The following is a 19,153-nucleotide window of genomic DNA, read 5'->3' as shown; positions in this document are numbered from 1 at the left end:
TTTTCTTTTGTTACCTCTGCTTTTGGTGTCACGTCCAAGAGATCACTGACAAGTCCAACGTCATGAAGCTTTTGCCCTGTTTCCATCTAAGAGTTTTATGGTTTTAGATTTTACATTTAGGTGACTGATTTATTTGGGATTGGTTTTTGAATATGGTATTAGGTAAGGGTTCAACTTCATTCTTTTGCATGTGGATATCCAATTTTTTAGCACCATTTGTTGAAAAACATGTCCTTTCCCTATTGAATGGTATTGGCACCCTTGTCAAAAATCATTTGATTGTATAAGCAAGGGTTTATTTCTGGGCTCTCTATTTTATTCACTTGGTCCATATATGTGTATTTATGCCATATCACACTGTTTTGATTCTAGTGCCATTGTAGTAAGTCTTAAAATCAGGAGGTGTGAGTACTCCTACTTTGTTCTAAGTCCAGCCTGTGCTCCTTGAGATTCCATGTGAATGTTAGAATGGGTTTTTCTGTTTCTGCAGACAACATTGTTGGGATTTTGCTATTGATCACACTGAATCTATCGATAACTTTGGGTAGTATTGACATCCTAGCAAAATCAAGGTTCCCAATGTATGAATATGGAATCTTTTCCCATTTATTCATGTCTTCCTTAATTTCTTTCAGCAGTTTTTTGTTTGTTTGTTTGTTTGTTTGTTTGTTTGTTTTGAGATGGAGTCTTGCTCTGTCACCCAGGCTGGAGTGCAGTGGCATGATCTCAGCTCACTGCATCCTCTGCCTCCTGTGTTAAAGAAATTCTTCTGCCTCAGCCTCATGAGTAGCTGGGATTACAGGCGCCTGGCACCACACCCAGCTAATTTTTGTATTTTTAGTAGAGATAGGGTTTCACCATGATGTTGGCCAGGCTGGTTTTGAAATCCTGATCTCAAGTGATCCGCCCACTTCAGCCTCCCAAAGAGCTGGGATTACAGGCATGACCCACTACCCCCTGCCTCGGCAATGTTTTGATGACTTCATTGTACCAGTCTTTCACCTCGTTGGTTCAATTAATTCTGAAGTATTGTGTTCTTTTTGGTGCCATTGTAAATGAATTTTAAAATTTTTTAAAATTTTCTTTTCAGATTCTTCATTGTTAGTGTATAGAAATGCAGCTGATTTTTGTGTATTAACATTTATCCTGCTGCTTTGCTCACTTCATTTATTAGTTCTAACAGATTTTTTGTGGAATCTTTAGGGTTTTCTATATATGAGATCATACTTCCTCCTTTCCAATTAGATGCCTTTTATTTTTTGTTCTTGCCTAATTTCTCTGGCTACAACTTTTAGTACAGTGTTCAATAAAAGTGAGAAAAGTGAGCATCTTTGCCTTGTTCTTGATCTTATGGGTGCTTTCACCACTGAGTATGATGTTCACTGTGGATTTCTTCAAATACTTCAAATATAGCTTTTATTTTGTTGAGGTAATTTCTTTCTATTCCTAGTTTGTTTCATGTTTCTACCATGAAAGAGAAAAGCATCAATGCTTTTCCAGAAATGCTTAGTAGAAAAGCATTAAATTCTTTTTCTATGTCAGTTGAGATAATCGTATATCTTTGTCTCCCGTTCTGTTAATGTGGTGTATTACAGTGATTGATTTTCATAATTTTAACCCTCCTTGCATTCCAGAAATAAATCTCACTTGATCATGGTATATGATTCCTTTAATATGCCACTTAATTCAGTTTAGTAGTATTTTTGTTGGGCATTTTACATCAATGTTCATAAGGGATATGAGTCTGTAATGCTCCTCTGGTGTCTTGTCTGGCTTTGGTATCGGTAATGCTGATCTCATGGAATGACTTAGGAAGTGTTCTCTCCTCTTCAGTTTTTTTGGAAAAGTTTGAGAAGGACTGGTATTAGTTCTTTAAGTGTTTGCTACAATTCACCACTGAAGCCATTTTGTGAAAAATCTCTTATCTATTACCATAAAACCCCAGAACTCTTGGACTAAGATGTAAAAAATCATAGAGCTGAAAGGGACCTGAAAGCTTTTCTTGCTCAAGCACCCTATTAATAATTCCACTTTCATAAGCCACTTGCCCAATATCTTAGTAGCAAAACTAGCGCTCGAATCCCCCCGGCCTCCTGACTCTTAGTAAAAGTGTTCTTTATAAGGGCCGTCCACGACAGCTCTCCAGTAAAAAAAAAAAAAAAAAAAAAAAAAAAAAAAAATACCTTATACTACTATATTACTACCTACTCATACTATCCACTCATACTCACTAAAGGCGCGCCGCGCGTCACACATCCCAAAATTTAAAATTTGTATAGAATATGTTGCATACCTACTTTCTGACTTTTATTTTCCTTTCACAATGCCTCAATTTTCCCATTCACCTGATATTCACTGCAACTCATGGTTAGGTGTACATGTTAGTAACTCCCCAGCAGAGTTCTTACAATGGTGATAAAGAGACTAAGAACTAGGAACTCAAATGCAAGGCCACAGAGGCCCCTCTTCATCTTGTCTCCTCCTCTAGCTCCCTTCCTCGATAAAGAAGCAGGTGGGGCATGATTGGCCAGTGATGCATTTAAAACTCTGCCAAGCTCAAAACCAGACTCCAAGTCTTATAAGAAGATGACACGGGGAACTCAGTGGTTGATGCAGCCCAGAAAACATTTGGTCAAGAGAAGGGAGCATCTTAGACATAGTAGAGACTGCTTATGCAGAAATAAAGGGTCAGGCAGGAGGCTTTCATCTCTGTAGGTACTGGTTCTGAATATCATCAACTGAGAAAAAATTTTTTTAAAATCCCACAAAAGTTATAAAGGGAATTGGAAGAACAGTAGCACCGTTCTGGGGCAAGACTCCAGAGTGCATTGGTGCAGAGCCATGTGGATAACCCCAGATGGCAGCCTCATCAGAGGCGTTCTGTCTCCTCCCATCAACCCAGTTTCATCTCTGAGTGGATGAACTGAGGCCCAGGGAAACGCTTTAAGCAGGTGGGAGTGGGTACCAGCAAACATGGAAGGAAATGAGTTAATGGGAATTAGGAAGCAAAGACAATATATATGACAAACCAGCCTGTGTTGAAAGAGATATCGAAGGATGTGGCAATGACAGAAATAAAATTTCACTAATTTTGATACTTTTCATTCATACGTATCATAATTTATGGTACTCAAAGTTGAAAAAAATTCACTTCAATATGAAAAAAGTTGTTCTGTAAAAAACAGTTTGATACAATTTGAGTACATTTTAAAATTTAGTAAATAATCGGTTGTAAAATCAAGCCAACTTGTTCAGCAGGCCAAAACTTGCACTATACACTGTAGCCCAGCACCTCCTCAGCTTTAATGTGCAGACTCATCAGCTGGGATCATGTTAAAATGCAGATTCTGATTTAGTAGATGCAGGTGCTACTCAAGATTCTGCATTTCCAACAAGCTCCCAGCTGGTGCTGATGCTGCCGGTTCTCAGCAAATTCTGAGTGGCAAACTGTAGAGAGCACCCTAAGAGACCAAGCTGTGCCTATCTCAAGATGCCTCAGTAGCGGATTCGTGTTTGGGACTTGACGCCTCAAGATCCCCACTAAGTAGGGATTATTGCAATCACATAATTTCCTGCTTGAATGAATAGCCATGTACCTGGGAAGAGCTAATCCCCATTACAGATTTGCAGTTCTGTTTTCCTATGGACTTGTCGGGTGCTAATGTGATTGCGTTTACCCGTGGGTTTCAGGATGTCTGCTAGCAATCAAAGGTTCCTCTAGGCTGCAAGGGAGCCAGCTCCTGCAGTCTCCTTCATTTGGAAGCAGAGACTTTGTAGAGATTCAGGTAATCAATTTCTGCTACCTCTGGCTAGCTACCCCAACAGATCCTTTTTAACATTCACTGAATAGGTAGGACTGCATTTTGTCTATCTCTCACAGTTACTATGTGTTTATCAGCTGATTGGTACAGTCTGAAACAATGTGGGTCTGGGTGATTAGCTTGTTTTTAAGTGCGATTTTCTTGTCTCATCTCTGTTTTCTCCTCCTCCAGGAGAAATGGGTTCCCTGAGACAAGTGTGACCTACGTGCCCAGCCCACCAGCCTGACGCCTAGCCAGAGAGAGAGGACCATGGATGGCATCATTGAACAGAAGAGCATGCTGGTGCACAGTAAAATCAGTGATGCTGGCAAGAGGAATGGCTTAATTAACACCAGAAACTTGATGGCCGAGAGCAGAGATGGTCTGGTATCTGTTTACCCAGCGCCCCAGTACCAGAGCCACCGGGTGGGGGCCAGCCCAGTGCCGGCCAGCCTGGACAGCAGCAGGAGTGAGCCGGTGCAGCAGCTGCTGGACCCCAACACCCTGCAGCAGTCGGTGGAGTCCCGCTACAGGCCCAACATCATCCTGTATTCAGAGGGCGTGCTGCGTTCCTGGGGGGACGGTGTGGCCACCGACTGCTGTGAGACCACCTTCATCGAGGACCGGTCACCCACCAAAGACAGCCTCGAGTACCCCGATGGGAAGTTCATCGACCTCTCAGCTGATGACATAAAAATCCATACCCTGTCCTACGATGTGGAGGAGGAGGAGGAGTTCCAGGAGCTGGAGGTTAGAGGATGTGTTTGTCAGAGGCCCTCTAGGAATGCGTGACGGGGATTCCAGGGTGGGCAGGAGCCATGAATGCCTATACACTGTAGCCCGGAAATTAGGGAATGAAGCTAGTGTGCAAAAATGCAGAAACCAAAGGCAGTCTTGGTGCCCTTCACTCTTGAATGCTTGTGGAAGATAGAAGGAGAGGAAAGACTTAGATTAACAGAAAGCCAGGGACACTTCAGCAGTGATTCTGGTATGAGATGACCCCAGGTAATGGCTGTCAGATGGGGCTGCAGAAGGCAGTGCTGGTGGGTACATCAGTTTTCCCTGCTGTCCCTCATCCCATGAGACAGAGAGGTCATTGACAAGAGGAGGGAGGAATGCTTGATCCCAGAGCCACATGAGGCTGGAAATGTACTGGATGGGAGACACTTTGGGAGGTGTTTCTGCTGTCACCTGTGGTTCCTTGACTTTGCATTCCACGGTTACTACTGAGAGATTGTTGATAGAGCTGAACCAAGCTGGAAGAAAGTGTAGGTACTGATAGCCTAAAGGGAAGATAAGCTGACTTTTTTAGAGGACTGGAGGGCAGGTGACAGCATTTGAATTACATGCACAGAGATGTGCACATTGCACATTGGATATAGCATGGTAGGCACAGTGGTTGCTGAGTATGTGGCACACTGGGCCCCCAGGGCAGCACTGGGTGACAGGGTGAGAGCAGCTGCTGCAGGCCATGGACTAGCGGTTTGCTGCCCATGCACTCCAAGACTTTCTGCTGCAGTGAGGCCAGGGATGTTTTCCCAGGACACGATGTCAGGGAGACTTGGGCCAGGCTTTCCGTCAGTTTGGTGGGGGAGGAAACCGCCGAACAGGTCTGACCTTCAGAGGTAGTGTGTGGCCAAAGGGGGAGGGGATGTCTGTTTTTCACTAAGGTAGGTGAGAACATTTTTGTAAGTAGAGAGGAAATGTTCAGAGTGGAAAATTCAGGATCACGGCCGGCGGCTGGAGAGTGGTCTTGGGGAGGCAGGAGCTGTACTCCAAGCACGTATGTGAGAGCTGGCCTCTCAGAAGAAGTCCGCATGCTGGCCTGGGAGAGAAGAGAAGGGTGGGGTAAGGGAAACTTTCAAGCACTCTGGGTTGAAGAGGAAGGAAAGGAGGGGTTCGTGTTGGCTGAGTATCAGCACAGCCAGAGAAGCTCTTGGGGTGTGAGGAGATTGCAGACAGTCTAGAGCAGTGAACTGGGGGAAGTGCCCATTCTAGAAAAGACTCCTGGAGAAACTGCCCAGCTGCAGTATGAGTTCGTGTGAAGATCTGGTCAGACCCAGGGCTCCGTGACTTTCTCCAGCCATGTGGGACCATCTTTAGCAGGTGAGGCTCTCTTGGCAAGGTGTACTCTGCCTGGAAGGTGGAGGAGGCAGGAGAAAGCAAGAGAGAGGAAGTCTGGAGCCGAATCAGACCCACAACCATGGGACCCATGCTTGATAGAAAGGCTGGAGAAATTGCAAGGGAGTGACAGGCCAAGGAGACCAGAGGATCAGGATTGGAGACCTCAGTGAGAACCAGGAGCCAAGAGATCCGGCTTTAGTCAGGAGGGAGGATCAGAAATGGAGAGGGAAACTTCAGTGCAGCCCCAGCCAGTGGAGCCTGGGAAGCCCACTGGCAGGGAGTGGAGAGTCGTAGCATGGAAGAGGACCAAGACGTGATGCCTGGGCACCTGCGGAGGTCCTAATGCCCTCTGGTGACACCTGTGAAGGGAGGGTGTTCATGATGCAGCTGTGGAAAGTTGGGAGCATGCTTGGCTTCTGTTCAGAAGCCTCTGCCCCTGTCTACTGTTTTCCAAGATCTGAGGGCTTTGCTGACAGCAAAGTATAAATAAATACTGCCCGACCCGCATGGAGTGGAATTAGCGAAGCGAATGCACGAAAACGCAGCCCCAGGAGTTATGGGGACGGAATACCCCATCAGCTCTGAAGAGGGGCTAGGGCCCTGAGCTCAATGCAGGGTTCAGAAGTCATCACACAGGCAGGAGCCCTCCCCCGGCTATATCTTGAGGATTAGTAAGAGGAGGCTTGAGGGGAGCTGGCAGAGAAATTCCAGTCCAAGAGGACCTGGGGAGCACAGAGGCAGCAGTTCCAGAGATCTGCAGGGAAGAGGAACTGGTCAGAAATGCGGAGGTCAATGGGGAGGACGGGGAGGAGACAGGCTGGAGAGGGAGGGGGGTCCCATCAGCCAGCACCTTATCAGCAACCTAAGGGAGACTGGATTTATGCAGAGTCACAAACTCAGATACGTGTAAGACAGAAGGGACCCACCAAAGAGTCAAGAAGGAGCCCTTGGAGGGGTGGGCCTGGAGCCTGGAGAGCCAGGCCCCACCCAGAGTATCTGTCCCCTCTGCTTCAGGGTCACTGCTGTGCCCCACCACACAGGCCATGTTGCTGGGGAGCCTGAATAGATTTGTTAGAGTAACCAAGAGCCAGAATGCGCCAACATTTAATCCACAAGACAACACAAAGTGAGCAGGATGTCATGTGGAGGACCTCGGAATCGCAGGAGGAGGCCTTGGCACCTGCACGTGACCATGCAGGTCCATGGAAGGGTCTCATGCAGAAGGGCTGTAGTCAGATCTTGATCTGTGTTTTCAGGAGCTGCTCTGGCCAAGAGTGGGACAAGGATCTAGAGGAGAGGGAGGCAAGAGGGGAGGCAGCCTGGTGCTAGGACTAAACCGGATGTGCCCCCTGCCTCTTTTGGGGGACTTGTCATAAGGGCAGGTGAGAGAGAATAAGGACAGCATTAGAAATGGTGAAGAAATATCTAAAAGGTGAAATTTGTCCTTAATGGAGATGAGAGGGTAGAAAGGAAGGGATCAGAGATGTTCCCAAGCCCCCAGGGGGCCAAACTGGCTGGCAGAGGATTTTCAGCTTTCTTAAGGGTTTTTGGAAAATCCCCTCCAGGACACAATATGCCCCAGTGATAGAAGGCTTGGGATGGTTGATTGAAACCAACTAGATTGAAAAAGACATTTGGATGTCTCCATCATTTCTTTCTCACCCCTGTGGGTTCCGCCCCACCCCGATTGCATTCATGCAGCTGGGAGGAGAGCAGGTGGGGGGGAACAGGTGGGAGGGTAGCAAGTGGGAGGGGAGCAGATGAGAGAGGAGCAGGTGGGAGGTGAGCAGGTGAGAGGGGAACAGGTGGGAGGAAAGCAGGTGGGAGGGGAGCAGGTGGGAGGGGAGCAGGTAGGAGGGGAGCAGGTGGGAGGAGAGCAGGTGAGCAGCAAATCTTCTTAGTCCTCGGTTAGCCTCCCTCCTGGTACTTCACAATGGACTACATTCAAAAGAATTGTTTATCCTTCTTGAAAACTCACATGGGCTTCTGATGGAGCTTGCACATAAACACAACCAATATTTTCATGTAATTTTTAAAAAATTTATAGTATATCTGAATCCACATTTTTGTCAATCAATTACTGAATCCATTTTATTGCAATGATTTTTCACACAGTGGCTTCAGCAGGTAATAGATGTGGTTTTGGAACCCTATAACGGTCTGAAATCTACTCAGAGACAATGTCTTAAATAAAAGCTAGGAAGTGGGTGGAGGCAGACACAGACTTATCTGTCTTAGTAGGTCCAAGGCTCTGACAAGTAGTATATAGTATACTTCTTGGGAGGTAACTTTCCCACCCAGTCCTGCTCCTCTGATCTAGCAGCAAAAGTGGAAGCCCATCAAAAAGGATTCTTTTAATAATACAGTAATAAGAATCTTTAGTCATAATAATGGTGCCTACTCTGTATTAATATTTCTAGTGACTTTTGACTATAACGTAAGATGGAGCATGTTGGCATTTATACCTTGGCCACAAAAGGCACTCCTAAAGTAACATCGATGGAACAGCCAGTTGTTTACAAATCGAGCTGCTTCTTAGGCACTTTAGTGAGACTTTCCGGTCGACATCCAAGGAGCTCACCTGGACCAAGAAATGGCCCTCCCACAGGCTCTGAGCGGAAGGGATGGAGACACATTACAGCTGCTGTTGCTTCTATATGCGGCTCAGGATGCCGAGGAGGATTTCAGAGCCTCACCACAGTGGTTAACTTGGTCCCTTTTCTCTGAAAACAAAGATATTTTCTTAGAAACATTCTTACAATATAGCTATGGTGCTTTTTATTCCATTCTTCTGTAAATAACAAAATACTAATGACTGGTTGGAAGTGTCATTGAACATGCAGTAGCTGTTCTTTGGTTTACTCTTTTCTCCATTCCACTAAATAATAAAGGGTCATGTATTGGTAAGCATTTGCTGCATAACAAATCACCCCCACAACACAGTGCCTTAACAACTCTTTCTTTAGCTTATGATTTCTGAGGGTAGACAATTGAGCTGGGCTCAGCTGGGTGATTGTTCTGCTGGTCTCACCTGGGCCCACTCACTTTTCCATAGCTAGCTGTGATGGGCTGGGTAGCCAGAGGCTGCTGGCTGCAGTAACAGAGGTGACTGCATCACCCAGCAGTCACCCATCCTGTCCCAGGCTTCATCGTGTGGCAGCCAGAGAGGTGGAGCCCACTGTGCAAGGGCTTGTCAAGTATGTGCCTGTGTCCTGCATGTTACTATCTCATTGACCAGAGCAAGTCACACAGCCAAGCTCAGTCGGTGTGGGAAGGACTGCTTAAGGTCACGATACAGGGAAGTGATAACAAATTGGGTGCCAGTACTACAACCACAGAGCCAAAAACCGTAGACTTTTGGCATCATTTTTTTTTCAGATCATCTAATTGAACAGAATGACAACTACTGAAACAATAGAACAGTGAATATTGATCTGAGCTCTTTCTAGAAGGCAGTTCTACTCAGAAAAAAAAGAAAAAAATGTGATTTTTAACTTCTTTGAGTATTACATAGCTTCACTTGGTTTATAGCGAATGGATGCTGTTTCCCAGAGAGTGCCGTTTTCAGAAAGCCACTGCCCTGGTTCGGAGTGGGGCCTTCTCATTGTCCTGGGTCGCAGCAGGGCCCCCTCGTTGCCCTGGTTCTGAGCGGGGCTTCCCTTGCTGGAGCTCCTGGGCACTGGGTGGCTGGCTGTGTTTTCCCCAATCACTTTCTTAAGACAGGTGCATCCCTGGCATTTATGAAGGAGACTCCCTAGGTCCAAAGAGGTTGGCCTGTCTGACACATGGTTTGCAAGGGCATGGGAAACGTTCAGTTTACCTTCAAGGTTGTGATAGTACCAGGAACAGGTTCTATGACTAACTTTGAGAATATTTATGGGAGGTTCTCAACCATTCAGCAAGTGTTTATGATCTGTCCTGCTCCACTTTTAAGTCACAAAGTAGAACATGGCTTGACATTAGACAGGGAGATGTAGGGGCACCTCTGGGGCTTTGCGGGAGTGCAGAGGTGCCGCTCATTATCGACTGCCACTGCGCTCAGGGTGACAAGACAGGCATCCTGTGGGGGTGCCCTCAGGACACTCTGGGTAGTGATAATTGGGCCTGAGGTCCCACAGCCCAGGCCTCTTCCCAGGTCTGTGAACACTGCTTCATCCACTTCCCAGCCAGTAGCTAAAAACTGCTGTCTCAGGGAATATCGGCAGTGGGAAACGACTTCTCCTTTCACACAGATAAACTCAGAGAGATTTCAGAGACAAGTAATGAAGCAGGGCTACAAAATACACAGTTTGAGTTTACGGCCATGAAATGAAGTGACTGGAGTCCGGGTGCAGAGGCCTGACCACCCTCCTTCCCTTAGAGATGGTGACCAGATGTTGAATGGCACTTACCTGTGGCAATGCAAAACCTTAAACCTTTCAGACCCGGAGTACGTGGCAGTCACCCCCTAGAAGCAGTGCCCACAGGGGCTGTGCCTTTTCTTCACTGAAGGAAGGAGGGAGAAGGGAACGCTCATCAGTGGAGCAACTTTTCTGCCAGGCCCTGCGAGTGCACTCGGCCATCGAGTCCTCAAAGCACTTGGGGACGGGTCATAGTGCTGTCCTCGTCCTACCTGTGGGGAGACAGAAACTTGGGGTGTTTCCAGGATCACACACGTGGCTCTGTTGTCAGCTCTTGGATCTGAGACAGATCTGCTCACTTTAGACTCTGTCTCCTCACGATGCTGTTCTTTCTACATTAGGGGGAAAACTGTGTTCCAGTAAACTTCTGTTTCAGCATTGTGCCAGAGTCCACGGACAAAGCTGGAAGAGACGGCACCAGGACCTCACGTCTGGGAACTCGCCATCAAGCTTTCCAAGGCCTTCCAGTCTGTCTTCTCATGTAAAAACTTGAAAGTGTTGGAGAACACAGAATTCTGTAACTGCAATAGAGCATTTACATATACCTCATTCATAAGCATGGAAAGAGGGGCGAGGACTCAACACTCATTTGAAGAAAACCCAAAAGCATGAATGAGACAGAACAACAACAAATAGAACAATTGACCCAGAGGAAACAGAAAGAATTCAGAAAATAATAGACAACGTTGTGAAAATTATTTTTAGTATCTCCAGAGAGATTTGAGATGCTGATTTGGGTAGAGGAAAATTTGGTGGTTGTGTTTTGCTCATTTGTTTGTTTACCTCATAGCACTGGCCAGAACCTCAAACACGTTGTTGAGTGTAAGCGAACGAACATTCTTGCCTTGCTCCTGATCTTAGGGGGAAGCTGTTAGCTTTCATGATGAAAGATGGTGCTTGTTGTAGTTCTTTATCGACACTGTTAATCAGGTATAGGAAGTTCCCTTTGTCACTTCTTTGTTGAAGAAGATTTTTTATTTTATTTTTATTTTATTTTATTTTTAATTGACAATAAATGGGATATTCATATTTGTGGGATATATAGTGATGTTTTGGTACATACAACTTGGTGATCAGATTGAGGTAATTAGCATATTCATTAACTCAAACATTGATCATTGCTTTCTGTTGAGAACATTCAATAACCTCCTTTGCAATAACTATTTGCAACTGTATAATATATTTTTAACTGTTTTCATGCTACAGTGCTGTAGAACACAGGAACTTACTCATATCTAGCAGTAATTTTGTATGTTTTAATACATCTCTTCTTACCTCTCCCTTCCTCCTACTCTGCCCACCCTCTACTATTCTTCCTTCTACTCTTACTTCTTTGAAATCAACTCCTTTTAGTTTCCACGGGTGGAACATGCAGTGCTAAACTTTCCCTCCTGACTTACTTCATTTAACATAATGTCCTCCAGTTTCATCCATGTTTGCTGCAAATGACATAATTTCATTATTTTTTATGGCTGAATAGTATCCTGTGGTGCTGAAATGGGAGAGTTCCCTGATTCCCCTTGCAGGATGTTTGATGAGTGTGGCTCCCCTGTTCTGTTGCTGCTCAAACCCATTGTGGGACTGGAGCATGCAGAAAGGCAGGTGCAGAGGCTGGGGTGAGTGCTTTGTGCTCCGAACCAGCAGTAGTGTCTAGGGGTGGGTGCCTGCAACCCTAGTGTTACAAAGCTCTTTCAGCTTTGCTGTCCACAGACGACTTGAATGCTAACAGGCTCAATGGACCCTCTGCCTTTTCGCAAGGACAGAGGGCTAGATCCAGAGCTGTTGCCCAGCATCCTGGAAAAATCAGGTCACACATGGGCTTGAAGGATGAATGCGAGGTTTTATTGAGTGGTATAGGTGGTTTTCAGTGGGATGGATGTGGAGCTGGGATGGAGACTGGAGTGGGAAGGTGATCCTCCCCTGGACTTGGGCTGTCCAGTGGCTGGACTCCTCTCTGACCACCCCCAGCCGAACTCCTCTCAGCGTTCAGATGTTCCTCCTCTTCTCCCTTTCTCTGCCATGTTGTTCTGCCATTTGTCTGTTTGCTGGTCTGCTGGCTTGCTGGTCTGCTTCTGGGTCCTGGGGTCCGGGGTTTATATGGATGCAGGCATGTGGGCTAAAAGACAACTTTTTGGGCACAAAACCAGGAATGCCCTTTCTCACTTAGGGCCACAGGTATCTGGGCTTGAGGGTGGGGCTTTGCCAGGAAACTGCCCTCTTCTACCCAGTATTTCCGTTTCCTGTCCTATCAGTATACAACTACCCCATTTTCTTTATCCATTTATCTGTTTGTTGTTGGACACCTAGGTTAATTCCCTATCTTGGATATTGTGAATAGCACTTCAACAAACAAGTGACGTGTAGGTGTCTCTCTAATGTACTGATTTCCTTTCCTTTGGATAAATGCCAAGTAGTGGGGTTGCTGGATGGTATGGTAGTTCTATTTGTAGTTTTTTGAGGAACCTGCATATGGACATTCAATTCATCAGGTACTACTTATGTAATCATATATGGTGTTTCTTTATTGTCCTTTATTTTTTCATCCTTTAATCATGTGGTATATTGCATTAACTACTTTGCAGATAATAGACCATCCTTGCATTGGGAGGTAAATCCCACTTTGTCTTGGTTTATAAGCCTCTTTAAGTGTCACTGGATCTTATTTTCTAATCCTTGCATGAGGATTTCTTTGCCTATATTCACGAGGGATGTTGGCCCACAGTTTTCTCTTCTTGTGCCATCTTTCCCGGACTCTGGTATGAGGGTAATATTGACTGCACAGAATAAGTTGGAAATTATTCCTTTCTTTATTTTCTGAAAGATTCTGTTTAGTATTGGTATGATTCCTTTTCAAGTGTTTGTTAGAAGTCACCAGTGAAGCCATTTGGGCCTGGCCTTTTCTTTGTGGGAAGAGTTTCAATTACTGAACTGATTCTATTACCTTACCGGTTTAAGTCTCTTGTTTTTGTTTTTTGGTTTTTTTGAGATGGAGCCTCGCTCTGTCGCCCAGACTGGAGTGCAGTGGCGCAATCTCAGCTCACTGCAAGCTCTGCCTCCTGGGTTCATGCCATTCTCCTGCGTCAGCCTCTGGAGTAGCTGGGACTACAGGCACCCGCCACCACACCTAGGTAGTTTTTTTGTATTTTTAGTAGAGACGGGGTTTCACCGTGTTAGCCAGGATGGTCTCGATCTCCTGACCTCTTGATTCGCCTGCCTCGGCCTCCCAAAGTGCTGGGATTACAGGCGTGAGCCTCCGCACCCGGCCAGTCTCTTGTTTTAAAGAAAATCTGAAGGTTGTCCTTTATTCTTGTCTCAGTTTTAGTATTGTGATGTCTAATTTGTTGGCATGAAGTTGTTCATCATATTCCATTTAAATCCTTTTAGTTTCTGTATGGTTGGTAATAATATTTACTCTTTCATGCCTCATTTTGGTAATTTAAGTTTCTCTATTTCTTTCTTGGTCAGTCTAGATAGAAACTGATCATTTTTTGGATCTTTTCAAATAGCTGACTTCTGGTTCCATTGATTTTTCTGTCTTTATTTAGGCTTCCATTTTATTAATTTTTACTCAGATATTTATGACATCCCGCCCTCTGTTTCCTTTGACTTACATTTGCTCTTTTTTATGTATTTTGTTTAGGCATGAGCTGGGGTTAATTATTTGACATTTTTTTATTCTTATAATGTATGTATTCTAGGCTATAACGTTCTTTCAAACACTGTTTTAACTGTGTCCTAAAAATTTTGATTTGTTGTGTTTTAATTTTTATTTACTTGAAAATATTTCTATAGCCATTGTGATTTTACATTTTTCTAATGAGTTATTTATTAATGTGTTGTTTAATTTCCAAATATTCAGGGATTTTGTTCTTTCCTATTATTTATTCTTAAGTAAATCTCATTGAGGTTGAAGGACATAGTTTGTATAATTTCTCTTTTAAATTGATTGATACTTGATATATGGCTTAGTGTCTGATGTGTTCTGTGGAATATGCCATGTGAATAAGGAAAGAATGAGTGTTCTGTTGTGCAAAGTGTTTTATACAGGTTTGCAAGGTCAGGTGGGTTAATTGTGCTGTTTGTGTCTCCTGTTCTTGGTGTTTGTCTGCCTAGTTGTCACAATTAGGAATGGAGAATCAGAAATACTTACTTTTAGGGAATTGCCTATTTCTTTCTTTTATTTTGTCAGTGTTTACTTCATGTGTTTTGGGGCTCCGTTGTTAAGTGTGCATACCTTTATAATTGTTACATCTTGCTGAACTGTTGGCCATTTTATTATAAAGCTTCTGTCACTGAAACACCAGGGATTCCATCTAGAACCTGCTGCTCCCGTCACAGAAAGCCAACCACTGAGATGAGTATTGCCAAGGAAGAGGGCTTTAATCAGGTGCTGCAGCCAAGGAGATGGGAGTTCAGTCTCAAACCCATCTCCCTGCTGACTGAAGTTAGGGGTTTATGTAGCAGGGAAGAAGTGTAACAATGTATAGGAAAACAGGAACTCTGGAGGAACAAGGAAGCAATCATGATGAATGAGGGCCTTAGTGTCTCATTGTCTGGATGCAGTGATTTGGTGAGTTTCAGTTCTTTGATACTTTTTGAGAGGCCTGGGGACACTTTTCTGAGGAAGGAACTCAGATAAAACAATTTTAAGTTTCAATCTTTAAGACCAGAAGTGTCCGTTTCTATGTTTATCCAAAAAAAATTATCTACTGGACTATTGAGTCGGTTTCATGTCCCTCTTTGTGTCTAATAATATTTTTTGTCTTAAACTGTCTTGTCTGATATTAACATAGTCATTCTATCTCAACTATTATTGTTTTTATGATATATCTTCTCCTATCCTTTTGCTTACAATTGATTTTTGTTTCTGAATTTAAAGTTTGTCTCAAATAGAAGGGACATACCTGAATCACGTTTTTGAAATAAACCTTAGAATCTCTGTCTTTTGATTGGAGTGTTTAGCCCATTGGCGTTAACCGTAATTTCGGTATGATTGGAATAATGTCTGCCATTTTGATTCTTGTTTTCTGCATGTATCCTGGTTTAGTAATTGTTACTGTTTCTCTATTTCTTCTTACTTCTGTTTTTATGTGTTAAGTAAATATGTTTAGAATACCATCTTAGTTTCTCTGTTGCTTTTTAACTGTACTGTTATTTCCTTAGTATTGTCTCTGCAAATTACAATAAGCATCTAAATTTATCCAGGTTTCTTCAAGGTAGTGCTAACTTCATTCCGGTAAAATATAGAAACCACACTCCAGTACAGCCCGATTGTCCCGATTTTTTGCTCATACTGTCGTGTATATATTTCATAGTCATGTTATAAATCCAACAGTAGTGTTAAACAACTGTTAATTTATACAATTATGTCTTTTAAAAATCATAACAGGGGGCCGGGCGCGGTGGCTCAAGCCTGTAATCCCAGCACTTTGGGAGGCCGAGACGGGCGGATCACAAGGTCAGGAGATCGAGACCATCCTGGCTAACACGGTGAAACCCCGTATCTACTAAAAAATGCAAAAAAATTAGCCGGGCGTGGTGGCGAGCGCTTGTAGTCCCAGCTACTTGGGAGGCTGAGGCAGGAGAATGGCGTGAACCCGGGAGGCGGAGCTTGCAGTGAGCTGGGATCGCGCCACTGCACTCCAACCTGGGCAACTGAGCGAGACTCCGTCTCAAAAAAAAAAAAAAAAAATTATAACAGGGAAAAACAGTTTGGAGATGTCTCAAAGAACTAAAGATAGAACTACCATTTGATCCAGCAATATCAGAAATCAATATATCAAAAAGATGCCTGCACTCATATGTTTATTGCAGCACTATTCACAATAGCACTGTTGTGAATAGTGACACTTCACAATCAACGTGTCTATTAATGGATAATTGGATTTAAAAACGTGGTATATACATACAATGTAATACTCTTCATCCTTAAAAAAGAATGAAATTACGTCAGTTGCAGCAACATGGATTCAACTTGAGGCCGTTATCTTGAATGAAACAAGCCAGGCACAGGAAGACAAACATCACATGTTCACCTCGTAAGTGAGTGCTAAAAAATGTGTTCATATGGATGTAGAGAATGAAATGATAGATAAGGAAACTCAGAAGGGTGAGAGAGTGGGAGTGGGGAGGATGATGATAAATTGGTTAATGGGTACAAGGTATGTAATTTGGGTGATGAATATTCTAAAAAACCCTGACCTGACCACTATGCAATTTATACATGTCATAAAATTGCACATGTACTCCATAAATGTTTACAAATAAAAAGGAAGAAAGATCTATAATCCTTAAACAAGCAATGAACCACTCAGGATCACAGGAGAATAAAAATGTATTTATACAGTATTACATAGTTACCCTCACTCATATTTACTGTTCCCAGGGCTCTCCGTCTCTTCCTGTGAATTCAAATTGCCATCTACGTCATCTACTTCCAGCCTGAAGACTTCTTTCACTGTTTCTTGAAAGACAGGTCTGATAGGAACAAATTCATTCAGCCTTTATTTACCTGGGAATGTCTTTCTTTTGCTCTCATTTTTGGAGAGGTAGTTTTGTTGGATATTGAATTCTTGTTTGGAAGTTTTTTTCACTTGTAACATGTCACTCTGTTGTCTTCTGGCCTCCACTGTTTCATATAAATCAGACATCAGTTGTCCTGATTTCCTGTTCAGGATGAGTCTTCTGTGGTTTTTTTCTCTTGCTTTCAAGATTTTCCCTGTTTTTCAATAATGTAATTGCCGTGTCTTGGTGTTGGTCTTTTCCTATTTGAAGTTCACTAAGCTTGAATCTACAACTTTTTTCTTTATATTTGGGAAGTTTTCGGCCATTATTTCTTCAACTTTTCAAAAAAACATTTGTCTCCTCTCCTCCTTTGGTTTTTTCTTTTTTTTTTTTTTTTTTTCTTAATGCAGTCTCCCTCTGTCACCCAGGCTAGAGTGCATTTGTGCGATCTCGGCTCACTGCATCCTCCGCCTCCTGCATTCAAGTAATTCTCCTGCCTCAGCCTCCCGAGTAGCTGGGATTACAGGCACATGCCACCATGCTCAGCTAATTTTTGTATTTTTTTTAGTAGAGACAGGCTTTCACTATGTTGGCCAAGCTGGACTCTCCTCTCCTTTTCAAACTCCCATTGCAAATACATTGTTATGCTTGATATTTTCCCACAGATATTTGAGATTCTGTTCCTTTTCCCTTAACGTTTTTCTTTCTGTTCTTCAGCTTGGATAATTGATCTTTCAAATGTGTAGTTCCCTCGGTCATAACAAATCTGCTGTTGAGCCCTTCTTGTGAATTTTCATTTCATATTGTGTGTTCATTTCCATCCAGTTACTTCTTATGGGTTCTATGCCTTTTCTTACATTGAGTCATTGTCATCACCTTTTCCTTTTATTATTAAATATGGATTTTTTTTTTTTTTTTTTTTGAGACGGAGTCTCACTCTGTTGCCCAGGCTGGAGTGCAGTGGCCGGATCTCAGCTCACTGCAAGCTCCACCTCCCGGGTTTACGCCATTCTCCTGCCTCAGCCTCCCGAGTAGCTGGGACTACAGGCGCCCGCCACCTCACCCGGCTAGTTTTTTTTTTTGTATTTTTTAGTAGAGACGGGGTTTCACTGTGTTAGCCAGGATGGTCTCGATCTGCTGACCTCGTGATCCGCCCGTCTCGGCCTCCCAAAGTGCTGGGATTACAGGCTTGAGCCACCGCGCCCAGCTAAATATGGATTTCTTTAGTCTGTGAACATATTTGTCACTGTTGCGTTGAAGTCTTTTTTTTTTTTTTTTTACTAAATCCAACAACTGTGCCCCCTACTCCGAAATAGTTTCTATTGACTGCTTTTCAACTGTGCCCCCTACTCTGAGATAGTTTCTATTGGCTGCTTTTTTAAAAAAATAAAAATTAAAAAAAAATTTAAAAAAATAAAAAACTGGGTATGGGTCATGCTTTCCCGTTTCTATACCTGGCTAGTAATTTTTGATGTGAATGAAAACTAAACTAGACGACTTGAATGATACAGGATAGCAACACAGGATTCTGATTTTTACCCCTAAGGTTATGATTGTTACTTGGTGTTTCTTAAAAAAAAACAACAACAACAACAACAAAAAAAAAACTGTTGTTTTGTGTGTCTTCTTTTAGTTTTTCTAGTGACTTATCTGTCTGGACTAAATATGCAGAGTCTTTCTCCTCTGCAGTGTTCAGTCACTGACGTCTTTCCTCAGCTTTTCTTTTCTTTTCTTTTTTTTTTTAACTCTTTTTTTAATTGTTAAGCCTGACTTCCTGGGATTCATTCCTGGGTCTGCATCGCTTAGAGGTCAGACAGGTAATTATTGGGTAGAGGTTGGGCTCAGATACCTCAAGCAGATAAGGTTTCTCCGTCTGCCGATAGCTCCATGTGTGGTTTGGACAGTGCATTCAAGGTTCAGGCAATTTTCCAGTCTGCTCCAGCCCCTGCTCCTGTCTGGCTCTCTTCTGCCCGCTCTGCACATTTCCATTGCCACCAGGTCCACTCGGGATGTGAGGAGAGCTTACCCAGCCCCTTGATGCTTCCCTCATTTCCAGGAGCTCCCCGTTAAATTCCTGGTTGTCCTCCAGTTTGCCATTTGACCCAACCAGAGTTATAGCCTTAGACTAGGAGAGCTGGAAGCACCTCCACTGGCAGCTGGGCATGCTTTTCCACCCTCTGCTCTCAAGCAACTCAACCCTTTCCAGCAGTGAGGTTCCTGGTTTCCACGGCTAACCCCATTCTAGTAGAAGCACTTCATGGACCAAGCTGGTGAATGACTTGGAGCAGCCCAGGGCAAGAACACCACAGACTCCCACTGTTGCTA

The 19,153-nt window shown here is 43.7% G+C and overlaps 1 protein-coding gene across 4 annotated transcripts in view; it reads left to right on the top strand.

Annotated features, from left to right (window-relative positions):
• Positions 1-19,153, top strand: part of SYNDIG1 (synapse differentiation inducing 1) — a 205,697-nt gene that overhangs the window by 69,900 nt on the left and 116,644 nt on the right. For 3 of the 4 annotated variants that reach the window (XM_017862638.1, XM_017862639.1, XM_017862640.1), the window contains exon 2: positions 3,993-4,550. In XM_017862638.1, the coding sequence (XP_017718127.1) occupies positions 4,071-4,550 (480 nt within the window). In that variant the 5' untranslated portion in view covers positions 3,993-4,070. Of the gene's footprint in view, positions 1-3,992; positions 4,551-10,665; positions 11,883-19,153 lie in introns of those variants that run through there. The other variant, XM_017862641.1, reaches the window with a different exon arrangement.

The sequence above is a fragment of the Rhinopithecus bieti genome, unplaced genomic scaffold (assembly GCF_001698545.2).
Source record: "Rhinopithecus bieti isolate Rb0 unplaced genomic scaffold, ASM169854v2 scaffold_56174, whole genome shotgun sequence".
NCBI lineage: Eukaryota > Metazoa > Chordata > Mammalia > Primates > Cercopithecidae > Rhinopithecus > Rhinopithecus bieti.
The sequence above is the reverse complement of the archived record's forward strand: the minus strand, read 5'-3'. Positions and strand labels throughout refer to the sequence as shown.